The 25,920-nt window shown below is 42.9% G+C and overlaps 1 protein-coding gene across 10 annotated transcripts in view; it reads right to left on the reverse strand.

Annotated features, from left to right (window-relative positions):
- Nucleotides 1–1,991: 1,991 nt before the first annotated feature.
- Nucleotides 1,992–25,920, reverse strand: part of MBD5 (methyl-CpG binding domain protein 5) — a 127,308-nt gene continuing 103,379 nt past the window's right edge. For 5 of the 10 annotated variants that reach the window (XM_065070215.1, XM_065070214.1, XM_065070212.1 and 2 more), the window contains 6 exons: nucleotides 20,823–21,851; nucleotides 18,938–19,152; nucleotides 16,029–17,237; nucleotides 9,840–9,952; nucleotides 4,737–4,812; nucleotides 1,992–2,594 (listed from right to left, as the gene is read on the reverse strand). In XM_065070215.1, the coding sequence (XP_064926287.1) occupies nucleotides 2,523–2,594; nucleotides 4,737–4,812; nucleotides 9,840–9,952; nucleotides 16,029–17,237; nucleotides 18,938–19,152; nucleotides 20,823–21,851 (2,714 nt within the window). In that variant the 3' untranslated portion in view covers nucleotides 1,992–2,522. Of the gene's footprint in view, nucleotides 2,595–4,736; nucleotides 4,813–9,839; nucleotides 9,953–10,592; nucleotides 10,702–16,028; nucleotides 17,238–18,937; nucleotides 19,153–20,822; nucleotides 21,852–25,920 lie in introns of those variants that run through there. The other 5 variants (XM_065070216.1, XM_065070217.1, XM_065070219.1 and 2 more) reach the window with 4 other exon arrangements.

Here is a 25,920-nt window from a genome sequence, read left to right on the forward strand (position 1 = left end):
TCTTCCATTAGAAAAAATAGAGATTTATTAAACAAAAAATAATAGGGTAGAAAGAAGGGTTGGGCCTCCATCAAAAAAGTATATTATGCTTTAATGCAAAGAGAAAGAAATGGCTCTATGGGCAAAATTCAAGTACGAGCGACCAGTTTTTTAATCGTAAAGTAGGTGCAACATTTTTTTAAAATGTCACAACACCGCATGACCTGTAATGCTCACAATATTTACATTGACTGCTTACATGGATCCATAAAAACTCTAAAAGAGAGAAAAAAAAGTCGGTATGGACTGAAACAAACTACTCCTAGACCACAGCAACGCCATTAACCCAGGAAATCAAGTGCACTAAAATACTCTCCATAGTCTACTGATGTAAGTCTACATCGGTGAGAAAGTACAAACCTAAGGAGCCCACGTGCCTAAAGAAGGGTCGGTCAATACAAACTCGGCTCTAGGACAGAAAGCAAAAGGAGAAAGAAACGAGCTGGAGCCGGGCGCCCGCACACCTGCACACGCGCGGCACCGCGGAGTGAAGCCCGCGCTGGGAAACCCACACCAGCGACTCTCGACACGCACACAGCGACTCGGGACGGGAAAACGGGAGCGGAACTACACCCCCCCGCCAAAAAACAATAACAAAATGAATTTTTTTTAAAAATGAGGAAAATCGATCGCTTCACACGAGCTTGCATGGAGGACGGTGGCGTCACGGAAAAGACAAATGAACCCCACGGAAGGAAGGAGGGAGGGATCCAGGCGCCGGAGCTGGCGTAGCCCTCGTGATGTCTGGGGCCAGAGGAGCGAGAGCCCTCGGGCTGAGGTGTGACAGCCCCGGTCACCCTGGGGGAGCCAAGGGTCCCCATGTCCCCAGGACAGTCACGTCCTTACGCAGGAGTTGGGGATGGAAGAGGAGGAACCAACCGGGATGCGGGCACTGGCTTCTTGGGATGCTGGTCACTGCCAGGGAGCTCCAGAGTTGGGAATTCGGGGGGGAAAATAAAAAGAAAAGGGAAATCTGAGGTACGTGGTTGGTCCCGGCTGCCCAGGTCGCGGTTACGGACGCCACCGCGGCACCGGGAATGGTGAGCTCAGAGGTATTTTTGGGAAGCCTTGAAGACAGAGGGTGCTGCTGCTTCCATCACCATTGCACCACCAGCAGTGTTAAAAAGATAAATGAAATAAAATGGAAATAATGTTTGTGCTACACTTCCGTTCATTAATTTTATAATGGCTCATAGCTTTAGACTTTTAAATCTGTAGTGTATTAATTTTTTCTACATATGTATCACATTTCTCACTTCATATAACATAAATAATTTGGTTAATAGATTTAACCTGCACATTTCAGCCACATTAATATATATAAGAATCTGTTAATGGTATAAATAATTCTTTTTAAATAAAATAAATCTGATATGTTACATAATACTGATAAAAATTACTGTTGCTAATAGTTTTGTAAGCCACCCTTGATTATTTGTCTCGATACTGCGAGCTGGACACTGGAATGCAGTCTGTGAAGGCTGCCGACCCAAACTGCAATCAGTGCTGATCACACTAGTAGGGCAGGGCCTCTGCCCCCTTCAAAGTGACCACGCTGCTCAACGACCTTAGATAACTTCAGCTAATAAACCTAGGGGGCTTGAGGGGTCAACGTTATGGTGTTTAATTTATCAGGTGGCTATGAAACTTTACCTACAGAAATGGCTGACTAAAATAGTCCATCTACTTTTTTTTTGTTTGTTTGTTTTCTTCTTCTTTTTAATAAAATCTACAGCATTCTACTTGAAAAGTTAAGTAAATAAAAACGCAACCGGCAGTTGCAGCCTTTGAATTCTGAATTAAGAGCCGCGATCCCACACCCCGTTAGGAATCTGCGAGGGTCATTCCCAACACACACTGTCCATGGACACTCGGGGGCGTGAAGTGGATGCCATAATTAAGGTATTACATAATCATGCCTTCTCTCTGCTGTTAAATACAAAAACAGCATCTTTTACATTATCATATAAAAGCATTTAGGCTGTATTTTTATTTATCACTTTACACTGGTAGTCTCTTGTATGTGTACTCAATAGAAACCAAAGAATTTTGTACACTATTTTTTGTACAATAAAAGATAAAGTGTGCATTAGGTACGCTTGTACATGACAATATTGTACAATATTTACATTTCAGATATCACCATGAAATTCTGTATTATCTATATACACAATGAAAATTTCTCAGAAACATTTGGACTATTTCTTATAATCACAATTTTAGTATTATAGAAAAAAAAAATTCAGTAATCATCTGACATCGTTACTGCAACCATTCGAGATTTCTGATTGGCTTATCCAGCAACCGCTATCCCTCCTAATCATCAAAAATATTGTACCACTAATGCGCGTAGCACCCTGGGATGGTGTCTATCTGTCTTCATATAAATATTGATATAACCACGTCTATATCAATACCTACACACAGACTTATGTGCACGTTCAGTTTGATAAGTACTGGACCAGTAACAAGGACATTCAATGTTATCTAGAGATCTTCCTCCTCTTGGGTTTTGGAGGCTTCACTTGTCTGTCTCCCTGGGGGATTTGGTGGACCTAAAAATAAGTATATTTAAAAGTTAGCAAAGAATATTGGTCAAAGTAACCAGCCAGTAATACACGAGTTACAGGATTGCTCGAGGTGCTGTTATAAAACCGTTCTTATTATCTCATGGAAACATGAATTCAAAGGAACTTCGAGAACTTTAAGGCACTGGGGAGGAAAAGGTTGATGCTGCAGTCGGTGCATCTCAAACCTCTGCTGCCCTGGGGCTACAGGAGTTGTGAAACCGCACAATCGGCAACAAAACTGCAATTATGTCACATTATTAGAGAGAAAACTTCATACATCATTGTGACAAGAGCGATAAAGTAGGTGGTGAGAAAACAGTGCTCACAAGTGGAAATCGGAGCAGTCAGACGCGGTTTGCAGCAGCATTATTCAGGAACGAGCTGTGCTTGTGTAAGGAACAAACTCTGTCTTCACCTAACTATTGAAAGGAAATACTCAATTTCGAGTTGAACGCCGGATTAACCTGCGCTTGGAGCAGCTTTTGGCCACGGGCAGCTCGGTAAGAGCGCAGGCGGAGCAGGGCCGGGTGGAATGTCACCCCCATCTGCCGGCGGAACGGCCGCGGTGCCGGGAAGGAGTTTGCAGCTCCCAGACTGCAGCCGGCAACGGGCACAAACCCCAAACCGGGCAGAATTCCCTCCTGGTGACCAGCCCAAATTCCTTCAGACCGCTACATTTATCACGTGTTCACCTGCTCTTACCAATAACGCTTTAATTATCTGTTTTGCATGCGCTTTTCATTTAAAACGTAACTGATGTTTGAATAGGAGTGGTTAAAAAAAACTGCAAGCGACTAAAAAGATAACCAATGATTCCCTACGATTGTTTCTAAGAATCATGATCTTTATGGAAATAAACCCTGATCACCAGTTTGTGACCAGATAATTAAAAGATAAATCAAGGCTGTGCAATGACACGCAGACTGGTGCATCACACAACTACCAGATCAGCAAATCCCATCGCAGCAGCTTCCCCAGAGCCCCTTTATATCGCAATAAAACGCACATCGCACCGTTTTTAGTGTTAGTGGATTTAGAGGTGAAAACAAAGGTCCAGTGCAAGGAGAGCGGGGGTGGAGCGGACACGGGAGCTGCGTGTGCCAAACACATTCCCTGTGTTTATTTGGGACAGACCTGCAGACAGATCCTGCTGCACTTGTCCTTCCAAAGACAGGAGGACAACACGTTTTAAACCACAACTCAATCTCATTTTGTACAATTCCCAAGTTTAAACAAAAGACTTGATCTTGTTATGACTTATGGCAGCCATTAAAGCTACTGAATAATTATTTAATATTCCTTGGTGGCTCTGAAAGCAGCTCTAAGGCTGCAGTTCTGGGCACGTTTCCTTTTATGTCGCTCCAGTAGTTTCCCCAAAGTTTTACCACTTCAAAACTAGCCCATGTATGAGCATCTTCAGTACTGAGCGTCAAGGCATTCTCATATATTCAAGTGTTTTATAATTAATAATTTGAATAACTCCTACTATGATAGGTTAGACATGCTGTGATAGACTTTTTTCATTTTAAAATGTGCTCCAATTGAATTACAGACATATATGAAAATGAACGTATTACATAAAACAAATTTTGTATTAGAAAGATACTGAGACGACACAGTAACAGTGTCAATATTTCAGAAAGAGCACTGTTAGACTTGATATTTAAAATAATCTTACCTTACGTGGCAGTATCTTTCATTTCACCTAAGGAAAGCTTTACTCGAAGAGTTTTACATTGGAAAGAATGATGCTTTTAAATGTGCTTTCACTATCCCGCCACTCAAACCGAAACACTAATGAGCCTGACTTTGTGGCACTGGCCAGAGAAAACCCTTGGAATATGGGCAGGACTGGAACTGATCCCAATATTATCAGGTTGCATGAGTGACAGTATGTCCTTTGTAAAGTATAATGTAACTGAAATTCTACATATTTTCCTATTTTTCAGAATATTTGCAAAAGTTTTTTAATACAGGAGAAATAGTGAAAATATCACATTCCTTAAGAAAACATAAACAACATTTACGTTAGAAAGCACCCCAACCCAACGCCCCCATCATCTTCAACTGACGCACATGCAGAACCACAGGAAAAGCAGATTATTGCTAACGTGAAAAGAGACTTACATTCCCAGACATTTTGTCTAGTTCGCTCATGGCCTCGTGTATAGCAGCTTCTAAATGGTTATTTAGCTTTCCACTTCTAGGAAGAAAAAAATAATGCCATCAGTTCATTCTTAGTAGCAGAAGAAAACTTTAAAAAATTCATTATAAACACATTGGATGTATTCAAGTAGCTGTAGAGCCTCCCAGCTTGTTACAGCACAAATCAAAATATCCATGCGCGAGCTGCAAAGATTTCCTCTTACCCAAAGCACAAAGTTAAATATCCCTTCTAACTTCACATAACCAGAGGAAAATAAGTCATATTAGTCCTCAAAAGTGTTGCTAGTTTTGCACGGAATGACAGCACATCAAGGGCAATGGTCAAGGTACGGAGATGACTTTCTTCTTCCAAACAAAAAGCGGCCCCAGCTCACGGGGCAGCTCCGCGCACATCTGGTTTGACAGGGACATTTTTGATGTAACGTGTATTTTCCAGCGAGCAAAGAGTACCTGAGCATGCGTTACTACTGTTTATTGACAGCTTGTTGAGGATCTGTGCTTAAAATCAGATATAGATATATTTATGTATATATATATATATATGTATATATTTAGACAGGCCTGCAGCTGAACAGGTACATTTAGAAGAGCGATGAATGTGAAGAGAAATGGCTGAATATGGGATGAGCAAGAGATCATCCTGGAGATGAGAGGCGTTATGAGCATATACATATATATTTATATATATATATATTCTCAGCAAAAAACCAAAGTGCAGTTATCTCTGCTTTGGAGCTGCAGCAGCAAGGGGAGGAGGAGGAGGGAAAGGAGGGACAACAATGGCAGAGAACAGCCCATCCCACCCTAGCGAGGCCGCCGGGTCACTGGGACTGTCCCACACAGGAGGAGACACTTTCTAAAACCTTCCCTTTTAATCCAGAAAGATCATCACATCAGCTCGGACATTCTTCCCCGGACTTCAAGATTCATAGCAACTAAAAGCGCTGGCAAAAGGAAGTAGCAGAGCTGCCACCCAGCCAGCTCCACGCTCCTTCCGCCCAGAGTTCAGCAGGATGATTGTCCCACCATGGGCACAGCCGGGAGAACAAAGCCAGCAGATCAGAGGGTCTGGTGGTCGTTATTCTGGTGACACGTTCCCTAAGAGCGTTTTGCATGGGGCAGCTGTGCTAAACCAGGGCATGGGTTGCACAAAAAAATCCAAAAATCAAAAAGCCTGACTGACCCGGCTGCGCAAAGCGAAGAACCACAGGGCTGCAGGCGCTGGTGGAGCTGCACGAGTTTATAGAAGGCTTTGAATGGTAAAGGGGCTTCTGCAATTTTAAAACTACATATCCTGTTGTAGTTTAAATCGACTGGAGAAATGATGAGATAAACCGAAATAAAGATTCTCATACAAAGCCTGACGTCCAGCTGGGTTTCTGAACTGCTTGAGCTACACGGCTTGCGAACCCAAGCTTTAGCTATGCAACTCGGCCAAGTGAAGGCAGCCTTGGATATCATAAATAATGAACAAATATTGTTTAGTGGCAGCATAACTTCCTAGAAAGGTAACACAACTCTATTTACAACACAGCTATATTAATAACTGATAACATCACTGACCTGCATGTCATTTAGAAGCAGATTTCAGATGTCAAGTCACCTATACGTGATGCAAAGTTATTAAATCAACATTGTGCTCTATGAGCAACCCACTCTCGTGGTACCTATGAAATTATTGCTACTAGTCAAACCAGACATTTCAAAGTATTTAAAATACAAATAACCATTTGAATTGTAGTCTCAAGACACTGCTGCCGTGTTCACTGTCCTGTGAAGACGATGATCAGCCCTGAGCAAATCAAAGTTTCCGAAGTGCCCATCACTGAAACGCCCGTTTACTGCAGACAAACACTGCCGCTAAAAGCCTGAGAATTTGACATCAGAGGAACATGCGCATCGGGTCTCTAGTGATCCAAAGCAACCCGTGTACATCCCAGTTTTTTGTCAAATTGCATCTAGAAGATTCTAGCACCAGTCTGTTCCTCTCATTAAAAAGCAGCTTATTATCTCTTAGAAAACCTCTCCTGGCCAACAGCTCTGGAGAAGGATTTCAGTTCCTTCCCTTGGGGAGGATAACGAGTCACCTTTTGTCAGAAAGGTTCTCTTAATCCTCCTCTTCCCTACTCGGGCCTATTCAAATTTTACCAAATTGGCTCATTTCAATGAAGTCCGAGCACGTGTTGAGCTGAAGCTCCCCCTCCCAGTGGACATAGCCCCGGTGTCACCTTGCTGCTCTGGGCAGCTCCCGCAGCGATAACGGGGACATGTGAGCGCACCCACCCTGCTCGACCCCAACGGGACGGGACAAGCTGCTACTGGAGTCCCACCAGGAGAGTCCCACCAGGACTGGGTCAGGATGGAGAATGATTGGGGCTGGAGGTTGGAAAGGTGCTGGCAGAGATGTCCTTCCCTTACTGGAGTCCTGGTCAACTCTGAACACTGCTCATGTCCAAGAGGAAGGAGGTCAGAGACAGAACTCCTCAACTCTACGAAGCCACCGCCCAAACGTCATTCTGAAAGAACTCGGGACGGATGGTAGAGGTGGGGACGGCAGGGATGGTAAATGGCACATGCCTGACAAAAGAGAAGGTAGGTGTGGGAAATGCCACACAGAGGAACCAGAAACCACAGCAGGAGACACTGGTGCTGGGTGTGACCCATGGAAGGTGCTGGGACGGGAGAACACTTGTGGACAGAGCAATACAGATAACTACAGAGCTTGGAGAGAACAAAGAGTAGAGCAGACAAGGCTGTGCTAAGGGAAGACCAGGTCGCCAGCAGATTGTCTTCTAGAGACCATGACCAGACAGGTGAGGAAACGGCCACACCGTGACCTGCTGGAAGCAGGAAGAGCCGGCTTGGAGAAGAACGGAGCGGCTGAGACGAGAGGGAACCCAGCGGGGCTGGGATGGCTCAGCGGTTGGTTCCGACAAGGCCCAGAATAAATCCCAGGTTACGGATTAACCCCCCGGCTCGGAGGTAACCCCAGCAAACACCTCATCACAGCTACACACAATGCGCTGGATCACACAAAGCTCCGTGCGACACAGAGAACGCTTGTGACTGTGCTGACCACATGTGCTACTGTGACTTTTTTGTTTTCTGTTGCCTTGTTTAGAAACCTGAGAAACTAAATAACAAACATTTAAAAAACTTAAGGTTAGGTTAAGATTTACAATTCACAAATACTGGATTTAGGGTGCAACTTGATTACCTGCTTATTATAATACTGGTTTTAGCTTTGCACATATTTTTCATCTTTGATTTAGTTTTAATAATTTTATGTTTAATATATATTACAGGAGATGGAGTTAAGACTGTGCAGTGAAGGAGATTACTGCAGTAGTCCTGTTGTAACATCTGCTGCCAAAATTGGGCAACATACGAGGGCTGAGAGACAAACTGTAGGAACGCAAAGGATAATTTCTGGGGTTAAGGTATCTGAATGTCATTTTGAGGACCTGGCCGATCACCCTGCTCTGCTAAAGACTCTGGACCTGTGTGATGCTCGTCTACTCTGTCTCAACATAAATCTCTCCCGGGTTCCTTTACCCCTGTCATCTTCACTACAGAAGCGTTCAACTCTGTGCCAGTACGCGGTACGTGTACATGCTGAGTACTTACAGGTAGGAAATAGGAGTATTAGACGTGTAGCAACTAGACCTAATGTTAAGTGTTTTAAAAAATCTGGACCTGTGTGTAACAAGATGCTACAGAGACACATACCAGAAAGAGACCATGGGAGAGAGAGAGAACTTTTTTGATGAATTGAACAACAGTACACAGGAAAAGGAGGAAGAGTCCAGGAAGAAGTAACAAAAGATTCGAACTATGAAATAAGCACAAGTCGAAATATGGAGAAAAAACCTGTCTGGGGTATTTGTTTTCTCGTGTTTCCTTATGGGCAAGAGATGGGGCAGAAGCAGAAATGCCACAAAAAAAGGCGGCTGTGTTCAGCGGGTCTGCAGACCACCCTTGCAGTCTGCTAAATGCACAAATGCAAATCAGAGCATGGGAATTTTTCTTAAATTGTACTGGTTTTTAACACCTCTTTACACTTGCTCCTGGTGTCACCTCGCTTCAGTCACTTATTTCGCTTCAGGGACGCGAGCAAATAACTGGGGAGGTGCCAAAAGCCCTTTTCTGTTCTCCCCGCGTGCCCTGAAATGCCAGGAAGATATTTTGAGGACGATCTTGGAAAAAACAACCAGCGACATCGTCTCATTGGCATAAAAAGATATTTCTCTTAAGCGCCGCGCGACATATAAATAGCAGAAAAGCTTACGCCTTAAAAGGAGCTGAAGACAAATAATTATTTAATTCCTTTAAGCCTGTGCTTATTGTGCTGAAGTATTGCAGCTGACTTTAAATTCTCCCACACAGTGACACATTTTCACTGCCACAGTAAATAAGCAACAGCAACCCCAGCACAAATCCAGACCATTTTTGCTCTTCTATCCTTTCACAGCTGCCCGGGACGTTTTTCTCCTAAAGTCAACGCTTTCCTCTTTCTGTCTGTGCTGATGCTTCACGTCCTAACACTTACTGTTTCACAGTCTCTGTATCCTTGTATATTTGTAAGTAAAAGCTAAAAGGCAAGATAAAACCAAGCAGTTCATAGTGTCTGACACAAAGCTCTGGATAAATACAGCCAGACCCCACAGACTCCAAAACGCTTCTCGGTAACGCGAAATAAAGGGAATTTATCTGAATAAACGTGTGCTCTGCCTGCAGGAGCTGCCAGAGGGACAGCGGAGACAGAAAAGCTGCTTCGGTCACAATAGTTTTGATAGAATAACTTTTTCTTCTGTAAATTAGAAATCCTACACTTGAAAGCTCTAACAAGCAGGCTGACATTTTACAAAGGCTACTGTAAATATCAGAAGATGCAATAAAAATGCAGATATCAAAGATCACAGATGATTATCATAAGCAACAGGAGGAATGCAGAAGATGAGCTCTTCAGTTTGGTGGACCTGCTAACTCTCCAAAATGAGAGTCTTGGGCAGGAAAAGATTTTAATTAATCCGTTTCACCGGTAAATAAATGAGTTTTCCTTACTTTCTGTTCCTTTTCCTGGCTCGGCTGTAAGCTTCCAGACCTTCTGTTAGTGTCTTCAGCTTCTCCGGCTCCACCTGAGTGAAGGTATGAACACCAAACCACATTACCCAGACCTGCAATTATTAAACACCACTTTTACTTTACTGCTAGACATGCATTAGTATGGAGCCTAATTTTTGCTGCATCCATAAGACATTAACCTTCCCAGCAAAGAATAAATTAATGTACGGCCATATACGCCCCCTCACACATATATGTATAGGATTTCTCTACACGTCCACACCACTAGCAATAAAAATACAAAAACCCCAAACCAGGACACTTAAGAAAACAAAACTAAGGAGGAAAATACTATTTTTTAAGCTTTGTCTTTATATTATTAACACTGCTGTTGAAATCCGATGTTTTGTACTCACATTTTACAAATGTATTTTACGCCTGGAATGCATTAAAACACCAAGTTGCCCAGTACACGATGTGATTTTTACAGATGGGGTCAACACAAAAACGCTTCGTATCACCTCAGATCTTTGGGTAAAACATTTAAGGCCCCATTTCAGCGACGCTGCTGGTGCCACGGCCAAGTTCATTCCCGTCTCCGAAAAGCCACGGTCCGCGCTTAAGTTAAAAAGCTCAAGGCCTTAAACAGGATGAGCAGCTTTATTTATGAGTTATGAGTCTGAGTCTTAGCTAGAGCTCGCCTTAGCCAGCTGATTTATTGCTCCAGAGAAATGTCTTTTTAAGTTTTCTTACTTAAGGATGGTCTTTAGCGACTTGCCGAGTCAGGAATGAACTTGAGCACGTGCTCAACAGGGCTGCTGAGCTGGGATTGAAAATGCTTTAACTGGAACTTGACCTTCTCCTGAAACCAAGCAGAATTATCACCTTTTAAACAACTTGTATACAAAGCACTGCGTATAATCGCGGGCACCACTGGGAAGGCACCTGTCGGCACTCGGATAAACAACACAAACGTGAAAGAAAACTAATTATATCGTCCATATGATCTCATCATTTGCATTCTCAACACATTAGTCCACTTAACTCTGCTTGTTATTTTGATTTGGCTCAGTCATTTCTGCTTGTAAAAACAACAAAAGGCATTGAAACACATCAATTTAAAGAAAACAAATGGACAGACTCCTTTTTCTTGGTCATTATTGCTACATTTTGCTTGGCTTATTTTTTAATCTTTGCATAACTTAACAAGAACCTTATAATATTTCATTAAAAAGCACAGCTTGTATTCTGATACAAGGAAAATTAATTCAATAAATACAAATTTATTAAGCGGGCCTGTATACAACCCAAGAAACAAATTTAAATGCAAATTCCCTTTAAATGCAGCCTTTCGATTACTAAATCATTTATCTTCACAGCGAAACCGCATTTCAGACGTGACAACGTGAAGTTAATGAGTGAGCAAGATGTCAAAACCTCGTGAAATAAGGCCTGATATAATAAATGTTTAGACCAAATTTCACACATCTTGAACTTACGCATCCGATAATGAAACTGGGGAATTACTGGCGTTTCAGGAACTCACAGGACAAGAGTCATTATTGATTAAAATCTGCAGATGGAGAGGCAGGAATTCTGTTTTCATTAAATAGATTCAATTATGCCGCAGACGGCAGCACTTTTCCCTTTTCCCTTTTACTTACTGTTCATGTAAGAGGGCAAATACTTCAAATATTTCCAGACTTTGGCAACATACAAACACTAAACGGGAAACTTATATTTTTCAAGCTGAACAGAATTAAAGAGCAATAACATGAACATCTTGATCCTCTACCAAGGAAATTCTACTACGTGTCAGAGTTGTCGTGAATGCCAAACTGTACATCATCCATATCCACGAGATATATATATGTGTATACAAGGAACAAACTTTTTGAAGGGTTGTATATACCTGCTGTGAGATATGTAAGAAAATTCAATGCAAAATATTTTTACGAAGAGCTGATATGTCTGGGTAACAAGGGACTTAAGTGACAAAAAGGAATCAGTAGCATCATTTTGTTAATATAACACCGTATTGGAAGCAACTCTAATGGATATATTGGAATTAAGAATATAATCCGCCTTCATTTACAATAAGCCATTACAACACTAAATAATACATACAAAGGGGATTTCCAGGCCACTGATAAATCACACCTATTGTCATCGGTAGAACTAGAAAAGCTGCGTTGACACAACCTGATTTAATCGATGGCAAGTCCTGTTGCCAACAACCCTTGCCCCATAGGAACCCCCATGGAATGCACTAATGACAGCAACTGCTCCTCACATGAACCCTCGCACTGTTGCTCTCAAAGCCTTGTTTTCCTGTTTAGGTGATTTGTATAATCATCAAGTTAATTACTTAATGAAATACACATCCTCTGCTTTGGGATGCACGCAGCTCCAGGCTTGCTTCTTGCCTTTGCAGACACTGCTGCTGCTACCGTTGCACTTCCCTTGGGTTCTGATTTAATTTTCCAACCCCAAAAGGCGGCGTTCACGAGGAAACGAAGGTGCCGCGTTCCTCTCTTCTCCTCGTACGGGAACACCGTTCTAGCTGCTCTTCAAACAGAAGCGTTATTACACTTAATACCCAAGTCTTTTAAAGGGAAACAAAAATCAAATTATGCACAATATAAAGAGCAGACAATATACAAAGTACCGAGAAATCCCAACAGCATAGCACAACTCATCTTACAATATAGGTTAACATTTGATTATACAAATACTTTAAAAGTAGTTTTAAGAAAGCTCTGCAGAAAACACAATTTTCACAAGTAGTGCTTGTGACTCGCAGCATGGACTGTGACCTGCCGGGCTGTTTCTGAAGAGCAGAATTTCTGAACACCATTTGTTTCCGTGTTGTTTCTTTTTGGTTTTCAAGGGTTTTTGTTGCTCCTCCCTTCCTGTTCCTTTCTTTCCTTTCTTTCCCTTTTTTTCCTTTCCTTTCCTTTCCTTTCCTTTCCTTTCCTTTCCTTTCCTTTCCTTTCCTTTCCTTTCCTTTCCTTTCCTTTCCTTTCCTTTCCTTTCCCATTTCTTCCCTCTCCCCTTTCCTTTCCTTCCCATTTCTTCCCTTTCCTTCCCTTTCCCCTTTCCTTTCCCTTCCCATTTCTTCCCTTTCCCCTTTCCTTTCCCATTTCTTCCCTTTCCCCTTTCCTTTCCCATTTCTTTCCTTTCCTTTCCCATTTCTTCCCTTTCCCCTTTCCTTCCCTTTCCTTTCCCCTTCCCTTTCCCCTTTCCTTTCCTTTCCTTTCCTTTCCTTTCCTTTCCTTTCCTTTCCTTTCCTTTCCTTTCCTTTCCTTTCCTTTCCTTTCCTTTCCCATTTCTTCCCTCTCCCCTTTCCTTTCCTTCCCATTTCTTCCCTTTCCTTCCCTTTCCCCTTTCCTTTCCTTTCCTTTCCTTTCCTTTCCTTTCCTTTCCTTTCCTTTCCTTTCCTCTCCCCTTTCCTTTCCTTCCCATTTCTTCCCTTTCCTTCCCTTTCCCCTTTCCTTTCCCTTCCCATTTCTTCCCTTTCCCCTTTCCTTTCCCATTTCTTCCCTTTCCCCTTTCCTTTCCCATTTCTTTCCTTTCCTTTCCTTCCCTTTCCTTTCCCATTTCTTCCCTTTCCCCTTTCCTTCCCTTTCCTCTTTCCCTTTCCCTTTCCCCTTTCCTTTCCTTTCCTTTCCTTTCCTTTCCTTTCCTTTCCTTTCCTTTCCTTTCCTTTCCTTTCCTTTCCTTTCCTTTCCCATTTCTTCCCTTTCCCCTTTCCTTCCCTTTCCCCTTTCCCTTTTCCCCTTTCCCCTTTCCCCTTTCCCCTTTCCCTTTCCCCTTTCCCCTTTCCCCTTTCCCCTTTCCCCTTTCCCTTTCCTTTCCTTTCCTTTCCTTTCCTTTCCTTTCCTTTCCTTTCCTTTCCTTTCCTTTCCTTTCCTTTCCTTTCCTTTCCTTTCCTTTCCTTTCCTTTCCTTTCCTTTCCTTTCCTTTCCTTTCCTTTCCTTTCCTTTCCTTTCCTTCCCTTCCCTTCCCTTCCCTTCCCTTCCCTTCCCTTCCCTTCCCTTCCCTTCCCCCGAAGCCCATGGCTGTACAAGGTGCTATAGGAGTGTTTGAACACGTATACATTGTCACCATACATGGGCGTTCCTGCCTATTTTCACCCCAAACCAGAACTACCAGCCGGCACATCCCCACCTTCACCTCTTGCATTTTCTTGCATCCCACCTTTCAACCTCAACTCCTGACCTTGGAACGGTCGTTCAATCTCTACTTCTTCATTGGCAAAAATTAGATATACTTGTTTTATTTGGAATTTAAAATGATGAACTGAGGCGATCCATTCCGCGAGGCTTCCCGATGAAGAACCTGGCACAGTCTCTCTTGCTGCCTCCATGAGTGCCTCGGCAGCATGTACAGCAATGTATGGATTTCCACACAGCAACCTATGGACTTCCACAGTCTGCTTCCCCCTCCTTTGTGCTCCAGTATACAATAAAGTCCGTGCCACTGCATGTAATATTACACAATGCTTGTATCACGTATGTACAAGGCACAAAATTAAAGGCGGCAGGTTTGCACAAAAGCAACTCTATATTCTGGTATCCACGAACCAGGGAGTAAACTTAAATTGCTAAGGAATGCAAATAAAACAATGTCACGCCTTTACAGAAGTTATAAAAAATATGCTCTTAAATTGTACCAAGACAGTCATATAGATACACAGTTTTGTGAAGTTAACACATAAATGCACACTTGGAATGTACGGGCGGTGTAATGACTGTATTCCTAATTCACACAGGATGGTAATACTGCGCACCTCCTCATTTTCCTGATTTGTTTAATCTTTTATAGTCTGTGGCCTCTCTCGTTTGCCTGTCCTTTATAAACTGAATTGTAATTTGGGGATTTAACCTTTATAGGGAACAAACTTAAGCATTCAAATATTGTTACTGAAGTACAGTGATTTCTCTAAAGTGAATACTTTTGTTACTCAGACTCTTTAAAACCTTTGTGACCAAGAAGATCAACAAAGAAACCATCTGTGAAGAGAGACTGAAGTTCTCTTGAAGTTGGGTTGAAACCATCCTGGCCAAGCATCGTACCAGGTATTTCCAGTACCGATGGCTCTAAGACCTGTTGCCGTGCTTGGGGAACGTCCACTTGCCCGTGGGGCTCAGGTAACCCCGCGATCACGACCGTAAGACCAGCGGTGGTTGCACCAGAGACACCAATTCCAGCTCCAGAAGGTCCTGAGCTGGTCCCTGGTGGTGCAGGAGGACCCCTGTACCTGCTGTTGGCCCAATTTGGGGAAAACAAACACTTTGGTCCAACTCACTATCTCCACTTTGTGTTTCTATGACTGTGTTGTGCAATATCCCCAGCAGGTATATGGGGAAAAACGCATAATTTTAAAGTGATTTGATTTGTGTCAGAGGTAAAATGTGATTTCATTAGACCTTTCCTTTCTGCTTGAATATTTTGAAAATCTGCATTCTAACCCAGCACTTTGCATATGGAAGAGGTGAAATATTTTCTAAGAACTACAAAAATATGTTATACAAGTAACAGAGATCAGAATTTGAAATACTTATCTTAATAAAATAACCAATAACTCCTTGATAACTGTGTTTTCTGTGTATTCTCCAACAAGCGGGTGATTTGTCACCAAAAAAAGAATGGATTTTACTACAAAAGAACGCACTGGAACGCGTTCCTCACTACTAAAAGATGGTCAAAACCTCCTTTCCAGGTGGAAATGGGCACGCATTTCCTCTTGAAGAGCGTATGCGTCAATCACCAAACTTTTACTTATTACAGACCCCTCAATCTGATTCGATCAGTTTTCAACACTTTCAGGTATCTCCACATCAGGTTCTTTGGACACAGCCAGAATTCCAACTAAATACACCACATAAGTTATACAATTTTTGTTAAGAACATTTTTTCTGTAGCAAGTCTTTTGTGCACAAACCAGTAGAGCATAATCGGGCCAAAACAGAATCTGTTTGAAGGCACTGGTAGAAGTTAGATAACTACGGGAAAAATTCAGTTCTGCGAGCTATAGTTATGACAAAAAGCAATTTGTACTACTAAAATAAGAGACAAAGAAAAATAAAGAACGGACTGAGATAGGTTTGAGAAAAATTGGCATGGGCATAGGTACATGTGTGGATAGAGAGATATATAGATATGTGCATATATATATAAATATACCTTCCCCTCCTCAGCGTTTTGTTGACATGAATTGTGAACTTCTTCTTCTCTGACTAGTTTCCCAGGCCATGAAGTCAGTCCTTTGATTTGGCCCCAGACCAAGTCGCCAACGTTAAACGTCCTCGGCCTGTAATGGATCAGCTCGTTGGAAGAAGGGGAGTCGGGGTTCCTTAGGTCATCCTCACTACTGATGCTTTTAGCATCCGAAGGGCTAGGCACACACCCGTTAATGCTTTTGGCATTAAAATCTCCATTGTAATGGATGTAGTCTTTCACTAACGAACTTTCCAAGCTGTTTGAGGAACTTGGAGATTGCTCTTCCAGAACCAGGTCTTGTTTGGAAGTGTTCAGCAACTCCCCAAACCCCCTGTTCTGCTGAGGCCTGTTTCCGTTGATGTGTGCACATCGTTCCACAGTGTTCTCCAGTCTTTCCTTAAAACTCATCATAGTTCTTTTGTAATTGTTATACCTGAAATTCTCCTCCAACATTTTCTCACTCTGACAGTTTCGCTGTGACAACAGAATCTGATGCTGCTCACCTTGCAACAGCGGCAGTGTGGAGATGTTATTGGGCCTTTCGTGACAAGGACTGCTATGGATGTGGGTAGAGTGCTCTAGAAACTCATCGCATTTCCACCTATTTATCTCACTGACAGGACTCTGCTCCCCTTCCCACTGTTTTTTGGGCGTGTTACAACTTGTTGATTTGTAATATTCATACCCATCCCCTTCGCTGGAATTTTTACCGTGCTCTGAATTCTTCAGCACTCGCGGTCCTCTCGCGTTCCTTATCCTACCTTCGTGATCAGAAACGGCGACGTTTCTTCCGTGGATTACCGCACTGACAGCACTGGAGAGATTTAACGGGTCGCCAATTGAGGCTGTGAAGGCACTCATGGCACTCAACGCTGGAATGGGACTCATCTGCGTGGTACTGCTAACGGCGGTGGTGATTACCACTTGCATTCCTTTGCTCGCAGCATCTACAACCGCTTTGTAGATGGCGTCCACCGCCGTATCGCCCTGAGCAGCGATGCTGAGGTTGTCCTTCGCCTGTTGTCCGAGAGATGGTTCAGTTCTTTGCTGCAAATCACAAGATGTTTCTTGGAAAGGAGGAAGCATAGTGCCGGAGCTCTCAGGAACCGGGGCCATTCCCATCTGCGTGATCATCCTCTTGTTCAGGACAGCAGCGTCTTCCTGCATTCTCACCTGGAAAGAGTGGAGGAGAAGATGCAAATTGCTATTCTGCCTCAAGTTCCATTTCAATAGATGGACTTTGTTTCATTTTAATAAAAAAAAAAAAAAATCAGGATGGCCAGGGTGATTATTCGTTACAGTACGTAATTTTGCGTTGGTTATGTATCAGTTATGAATTGTAATGCTGGACAAGCTAGACAGAAAACAAAACCCCCGTAATATAGCAGAAAACAAAACCACTGGCTGTCGGGCTTTGCCTCATGGATCAAAACAGATGCCTTGCATGAAACAATATAACCTAGCAGGCACTGCTGAGACTACATGACCATCTCTTTCAGAGCATTTTCAGGGGTTTCCTCTCCTCATTGAAGCAGAGCACTCTCCTTTTACCTCTCAAGACCTAAACAGCTCCACCAAGGTCAATATTTTGGTTCTCAACCATTCTCTTTTGCTCCTTCCCAGACCCTAATTTTGCTTCTTTCCTCCCTACCGACTGTCCTTCTGGGCTCTTCGTCTGATCCTCATTCAATTTCTGGACTACAGACTCATCGCTCTGTCCTTCTATTTTTCCCCTTTCCGTTACGTGCTTCTCTCACGGGATCTTTTTGTGCTTCAGTCCCTCGTCCCCCACACCCGCATCCCTTTGCACTGCAGCTGTCCTGTCGGGCACTGCCCCGGTAAACCCCAACCTTCAGGTTAAAGAAAACGTGCTTTTGATATTTCTTGTCACAGACGAAGGCAGTGAAGACGATGTCAATAATAGCGCTACAACAAAACACTGTAAAAAACAAGGGCAAATCATTTCTAAAAGCTCCTTTGAATACTTATTATTACTACGCATATAACTGAGAATCTGAAGAAAAAATAGTGATGAAGCTACGAGAATTCATTCAGAACTGAAGAGAGGCAACAGGCAGCCAGAGGACTGTGATTTTGCACCAGCAGTGAAACATCTACGCAGAGAAAATGACACGTCGTCTGTATCTTAAAGGGTAAAAGCCCTTTCTGGCGCTACCCGCAGGCTTCTGCCTTCACGTCTGCAGCAAGCACCGCAATACCGAGCGAGAGCAAGTACGCATTGTAACTCTGGTTTTATTACTTATTTTGGTTGCTATGCTTCCTGCCAGCGTTAGTACAACAGTTCAACTTGCATTAGGAAGAATCGTCTATTCAGGTGGACAGCAGGGAGGTCCCATTTTTGCTCAGTTTTTCATTGGATTTTCATTCTAATGCCTGTTTTCTTCAGTCTGTACAACCCACATCACAGCCAGCTCCTCAACAGCAGTGGGAATATAAAAGGACCGGTACATACAGCCACCTATAATCATTTATTAAGTTTCTAATTACTGTAAAATGGTCTGAATATTTATTTCTCATCACTGAATCATTTCACTGGTCTAAACGGGAATTTATGATCATTTCTGTGGAACAGAAAACAACTTTGCTAAAAATGTATAATAATTGTCAGAACATACATAGCATATTGTTTTCCAACACATGCAGCATAATGACTCTTCCTATACCAAATTTCTAAGGAAGAAGGTATAAAATTTCAGTAACAAATGGTACTGATTTGCTGAAAGAGGCAAGTGTTGTATATACCATATTGTTTTAATCACTCAGGAAAAAAATAAATCAGACTCTGGAGGATATAATTTTACCTATTGAGAGTTGCGTATTTGTTTAAATATTGATTTCATTTTGCTTTCTACCTGGAAATTCTGGAACAGACACGCCATGGGGTTGGGGTTGTTGGCTGGGCCAGGAATTGGGGGCTGGCCCGGGAAACTCTGCATGTTCTGGTAGCCCTGGAGAAGGTGCTGCTGCTGCTGCTGATTCGAAGGAAACATCTGATTGTTGTTTAATAGCGACTGGAGATGACTCAGCTGATGGTTATTCAAAGTAGTGTTTATAGATGACATGTCACCTGGAATTCAAACACAGGGAAACACAAGTCAGGAGAGGTTTTAACACTCTGGAGGAATTTCCTTGACTCTAATTTTAAGCGGCTGCTAAACAAATGCTGTAAAACAACACTTCTCCCATCAGTCTCCTAAGGAACGGTCCTCAAGGCACGTGTCCCCTGCTCTTTATTCCTTCATTTCTCTGGGTTGCTTCTTTTGCCTCTGTCTGGGCCCTTTCTAAAGGTTCCTGACAGGGCTGCTCTGCCCTTGGGACAACCAAGTGCGGCAGGAGGAGCCTCTAGGATATTTGGTTCCTGGAATCAAAGTTTGCAAAGGGCGACTGTGTCCAGCAGGGCTGGGGGGGGGATGGGGAGCGGGGCAGAGAGACAAAACCAGTTTTAAAAGCCACAAAACTAGTTTGTCATTAACTACACAAATGAGCTGAGGCTTCCTGGAGAAACATTTTACATTCCACAGAAACATCTTGTATTACACGAAAATCTCACTTTACGTCAAAATTCTAGTTCTAGCAAAAGAAATACACTGGTGAACCTGACTTTAAAATGATAAAGTTTATAAGCATATCCACTTTCTAGGATTTTTTTTTTTTTAATTTAAAAGCTCACATTGTTCTTAACGTTTCCATTTGCAGAATCATTGGTTAGTCGTATGTGACATGGCAAATGTAAAGTCGAGTTCATGATAGCCACTTAGTAGGTAAGTATGGGGTAATAAGTTAAAATCTGATCTTTGCCACTATTTAACTCCTCTTACTAGTCCATCTATTAAACTACGTCGTCCAAACACCAGGAGCACTAACTATATTACCTATTCTTGGCAAAATCATCAAAAGAGCCAGGGAGAAAAAACTTGTATTTCATGGCTTTTTAATCACTCGTTTTAGAATGTAGGTGTTTGTTAAGTGAGATACCCTGCGTTTCTAAACTACGAGCTAAGGTAAAAAAAAGATATATGAGAGAACAGAAATACACAATAAAGGCCTCGAAGGGCGACCTTCCTCTTTGGACTGGTGCAAGGACCTACCTTAAGTGCTCTATGGATTATTTTTCGGGGATTGTGCTCACAGTTTGGGCACTTGTGATTTGTTTGGAAAGATGCACTTGGCCATTTTTCCACTTTTCCCCTCCTGCGCAGCTACTCGTACTAACCCTGTGATGCCACACGCGCTGCAGACGGAGCAGTGCAGACGGAACACTGCAAACGGAACACTGCAAACGGAACACTGCAAACGAAGCAGTGCAAACGAAGCACCGCACCCCAGGTGCACCTGTGCTTCTACTACTTAAAGAATGAGCCAAGTCCAATCGCTTACAGAATGTCAAGGTGTATATAGTATGTCTAGGTGGCATCTGAATTAAGGATGGAATATAAAATAGTTTCCAAAACCGGTATGAAATGTTACTGAATTTAATTAGGGGTTGGACTAGATGACCTTTGAAGGTGCCTTCCAACCCAAACTATTCTATGATTCTGAATTAGAATGTATTTTAGATTTCTTACAACAATCCTTGTGTTTTTCCTCAATAAACAAGCTGTACCATACAAAATCCTTACAAAAAAATAAGTGTGATAAAGCGGAGTCTTAAAGAATAGAACCTCGAATGCAAAATTGCCCCTCCCCAACCCTCTTATATTTTTTTTCCTTTTATATCTGTGAAGAAATCGAACTTACCAAGCAGACCTGTCCCCAGCAGAGGGTTAAGTAGCTGTGGCACCACAGAGTTACTGTTGAGTTTAGCTGGACCGGATGCGTTCCCAGCATTATTAGATATGTTCAGCAATGTTTCTGCCATGGACACCACTGCTGTCCCACCACCCAGGGTGGACACCGACAGTGCTGCCACCGCGGAGGATGTAGTGGTTGTGGTGGTGGTTGCTGGGGAGGAGGTGGCTATGGAAACCTCTGGATGATGAGCGGTGGTGCCCGACGCAGAGTTCAGGACACCTCCCACCAGTTGGGGGTTCAAGGCCATTAATGCTGAGGCCCCCGAAACGGCCGGGAGGAGCAGGGGGTTAGAAGTAGTGTCAGAGCCCGCAAAGCTGGGGAGAGGGTTGCCCAAGGGGTTGGGGACAAGGGTCTCCACCCTGCTGCCTTCTGCCTGGTTGCCGGGCAGATGGTCGGGAGGGGCCGTCATCTGCGGGACGGAGGGCAAAGGGTTATTCTGCTGCTGTAAGAGATCTGAGATGGCGAGGTTGAAGGATGGTAGGGGAAGCATGGCAGCTGCTTGGGCTTGGTTCTGAAGGAGGGTTGCTAGAAGCTGAAAGTGGACAGGCTGTAATACCTGCCCGTCCACATCACTGGAGAGAAAAGCTAAAGCAGCATTTACATTCGGGTTGAGAAAACCTAAAGGGTTGAGGTTGACCTCAGACTTGCCTTCTCCTGCTGAAGGCTGTAGTATATTTAATAGATTCTGGTTTAGGAGATGTTGCTGATTCACTGGCAAAGAGATAGGTAGAGAATTGAGGAGGTTTTGATTCAAAGAATGTGGAAGATTGTTGTTTGAAGAGCTGTTCTGCGGAAAATGAAGCGAGTGTTCGTGGCCAGCAAAGGGGAAATCGCTCCCGACGGGCAGCTGGCTCTGAAGCGGGTTTCCAGCCGCCGTAGTGACGATAACGCCATCCTGAAGCACAGATGTTGTCTTGGTGATGGCAGGTTGGCTGGTGCCAGCTATGGCTATCGATGATGATGGTCCTGAACCCCCTGCAATGCCAAAGAACAAAACTGTTAACAGGGTATTGCCTGTTAGGAGACAATGTTATGAAGTAACATGGTTAATCCAAAACACTCATGTTTGGTGCCCACGTGCAGGAGCAGCCGCACTGGAGTACTTTTCAAATATGAATGAATCTGCCACCAGCCGCTTCCGACACTCGTGCTGTGCTGCAGCCACCAGAAATTGTTTAACTCTACATAAGTATTTCCCTTTCATTTCTTTGTGTGGGGACTCAATAGGATTTAATTCATCGCATATTTTGATTACCATAAACCTAAGAGCAACCATAACTAATATGGTTAGTTGTGGACCTGTATGAAATAACTCCTGGGAAGAAGGATCAATGGGAGACATGAATGATGTTGGGTGACAGGCTGTGAGTACATGATCTAAACGCAGATATGAACCTTATGCTCTTCCATTTCCAGCTCTATTCCATTCAGAGAATTATTATTTAAAGCATTATTTTGGACTCCTGAAAAAAATAATACAATGATGGCGATTACATGTCATGATGATGCCTACGATAAAATCTAATGAGCAAAATGTATTACGGTCCAGTTAGGTTAGCAGACAAAAAACCCAATAATTGATAAAGTATAAATAATTGGGGTGGTCTCATTGTATCCATCACTTGCAATGAAAAGAAAGACCAAGTGGGTTGATTTACTGTGAGGGGGTTACATGGAAAGGGAGAGAACAATAAAGTTTATTTGGGTATTCTTATACCCCTTTACCAAATGTGAAGTATAAAATAAATGATTCATTGTCTTTTAGTGAAGGCAGAGATTTGAACTGACAGTGCTCATACGCAAAAACCATCGGAGAGGAGAACAGGAGAATCAAGGCGAGTGAAAACACCTTGAACTACGCCTGTCTACATTATTCATAGTGATTACCTGCAAAACATTCAAGTATCAAAATTATACACTGCCTGCATATAAGAACTGTGGAATTCTAAATGCATTTAACTATGGTTTCGACGCAATAAAACAATCTTCCATTCTCAACTGCCCAGCAAATACAGCTCATACGGTGGGGATCAGAAGGTATCGATTATCAGAAAGTATCAATTCTCATTTTTCTAAACTAGTGCTATTTGCAGAGGGATTTGCAGCTACTCTGTTGTGAGAACTGAATCAAATCTTGACATCATCCGTGACTTAAAACACCAGTTTTCAAGCACTGTAACCTTACAGTAACTCCAAAAGGTACAAAATGAACACGCTACATGAGCCATCATGTTGAATTTAAGGGAGGAAAGATCACACCTTCTCCCAAGTACCGTTATCATAATTCAGTACAGAAATTCAAAAATAAATCAACAAAAGATAAAGCACAAATTGTAATAAAAAAGCAGAGGATAACCTGCTCTGCTGGGGCGAGAAATACATTAACAAAGCAATAAAAGCGCTTTCATGACAAGTACATTTCTCTGGGCAGCAGTTTGGAACAACAGGCCCAGCAAATACCTTGAATATACCTGGGAAACTGAACTAAACTCAAACATAACTCCACATCTTCCTTTTTTCCCACTAGTCTCTGATATATTTTAAGTTGCGTTTCTAGAAAATAGAAGAGTCTTTACAATCTTTGTGGCTAAAAGCAAATTCTTTTTGGTTCGCTGGAGAAAACGCTCAGAAGAGCTTCAAACTCTTGTGCTGGGCGGTATCGGTCAGTATGTCACGGAGCCCACAGCCACACACATCATTGACTACCCCGTTTCCCCCAAATATATTAATTTTTGCTCCAAAACATATTGCTTTTTTACATGCGTAGCTGCCTGGACACTATTTAAATTGACTTTTTAAATGAACTGTAACTAGGGCTTATTTTTGGAGTAGGGCTTATATTTCGATCACCCTCAAAAACGCTGAAAATCATGCGAGGGCTTATTTTCAGTTAGGTCTTATTTTCGGGGAAACGGGTTATCAGGTACCTGTTTGCTCACAAGAAAGGTAACTTCCACTTTTGTTTTGTTTTAATCACTATCAAGAACTGACACTCCAAGGATTCAAATATTAGGAAAAAATCTCCAAACTACAGATTTAAGAAATACCGTAATAAAGTCATTTTGACCCGTTTTAGCGGCAGAATCAGCTGTCCCACTCGCATGACGTGAGACGGATGCCCACCCTGGTTAAAAATACATACGGCCTCTTCAATAATGTTGGCTGAAAAATTGCTCATTGAAGCAAAACTCTGTCGCTGCACTTAAGGCGAAGCTCTCTGGCTGTATTCTAGTTGAAGATGGAGCAGGTAATACCCGGACATCCTCAGATGGCTATTCCCCCATTTATTAATGACGTTAAGTAATAATAAATGATAAATCAGGCTGCCATCCGCTTGCTCCCTGCAGGAATAGCCTGATACACTGGACTTCCAAAGCATGAGTTCATTTCAGGCACTATTTTTTTGGAAACTCTTTACTTCTGTGATAGGGGAAGGACAGATATACAAGTTTCTTTCCTTGGTAGCTAAAGGTTTCCCTCACTAGTAGAAATCACATTTGATGTGTTAAGCAGCACATTTTTAATTCAGACATGAGGCCACTATTCTATATATAGAGCTCTCATGAATATAAAACCAAATTTTGGCAATTTGGACCTAATCTCAATTTCTAATTTATGACCCTGTTTTCCACTCCGCTCAGGTAAATGACCACACAGAAGAGTATCTGGTGTGAAGGAAACCTCAAACTTGGAAAACTGTTGTTAGGTTTTGCCGAACAGTGATTTCTACCCCCATCAAACACAACTGCTGGGGACAGAACCTGGGACATCTAGAGCAATGGGCACTTGTCCTTTCTCCTAATTAATTAGGCAATTAACTAATTGGGGAAAAAAATCTCTTGATGAATTCTGAGTAGGAGGAAGAAAACGTATCCTGATTTCCATCCACACTTGAGAAGTTTGGGAGTTGAAGAGGTGATGAGCAGCCAGACTTCAGCAGGGAAACGAAAACCGGGGCAATATTCTCCCAGGTTCTGTTCAAGCCGCCTCACAGAAAGGAGTCGGTGTAGGAAAGTCCTCAGCTAATTTACAACTGCATTCTGGACAAATCCATCTCCAGCAACAGACTGCACTGCCAAAGTATGTTTTCTGGATCTCTTCCAAAACACCATCTCCAACAAGTCAATATTCTAGATGAAAAAACGCATGCAAACCCATTTGCATTAAAATATAGTGCTGCCAGACATCTTCTGAATGCTTGGCCCCGATCCCAAAGACAAAAATCTCCATTGTTTATTCCTTCCCCTTTATAAAACATGTAGAATGTCCATAACTGTAATTGATAGAGCTGCTACAAAAAGGTGCAGAAGGCCACCTGCCTCTGGGAGGCCCACGAGAGCACTTTCCTGCTCCACTTTCAAAACCACATCTCCAAGATCCAGGATGAAGATGAGCGGTCCTGGCTTTTTTGACTTGCGAGGGGACCAGGTGCAATGAGAAGACGGGGATGCACAGCGTCAGCAGCGTGACGATGAGGAGAGTTCTGTGAAATAGCTTGGGAAAAAGCAATGGTTTAAGCTGCACTGAGCGTACAAGAAAAGTCCTTAGCAGGGACCTGTTGTTTCAAACCAAAGCGTAGCGGTGGTGGCTGAACCATCCCTGGAGACATCCCAGGCCAGGCTGGACGGGGCTCTGAGCAACCTGAGCTGGTGAAGATGTCCCTGCTCATGGCAGGGGGGCACTGGATGAGCTCTGAAAGTCCCTTCAACCCAAACTGTTCTGATTCCATGATCTGGAAGTGACTCTGGACGTCCTTTGAGGTCCGTCTTTTATTCAAAGTGATATCTAGACCCACATATTGTATTTATTAGAACTTTCAAAGAGGGCAGGATGACAGAGGAAACCCGCTGATGGATGCCAGCTGAAAAAGGATCCCCACACAAACAGGACCACAGTTCTGACCTGAGTGTGTCCGTCAGGCCTGGAGAAGGACCAATGCCAGAAGAAAAGAAGATGCGCCGCAGCACCAAAGAGTCGAGACAGTGAACCAGCTCACCCAAAACCCCAATACAAACCGGTCCGTTGTTGCTGTATCCAGGCTCCA

This window comes from Columba livia, chromosome 7 (assembly GCF_036013475.1).
Source record: "Columba livia isolate bColLiv1 breed racing homer chromosome 7, bColLiv1.pat.W.v2, whole genome shotgun sequence".
Classification (NCBI taxonomy): domain Eukaryota; kingdom Metazoa; phylum Chordata; class Aves; order Columbiformes; family Columbidae; genus Columba; species Columba livia.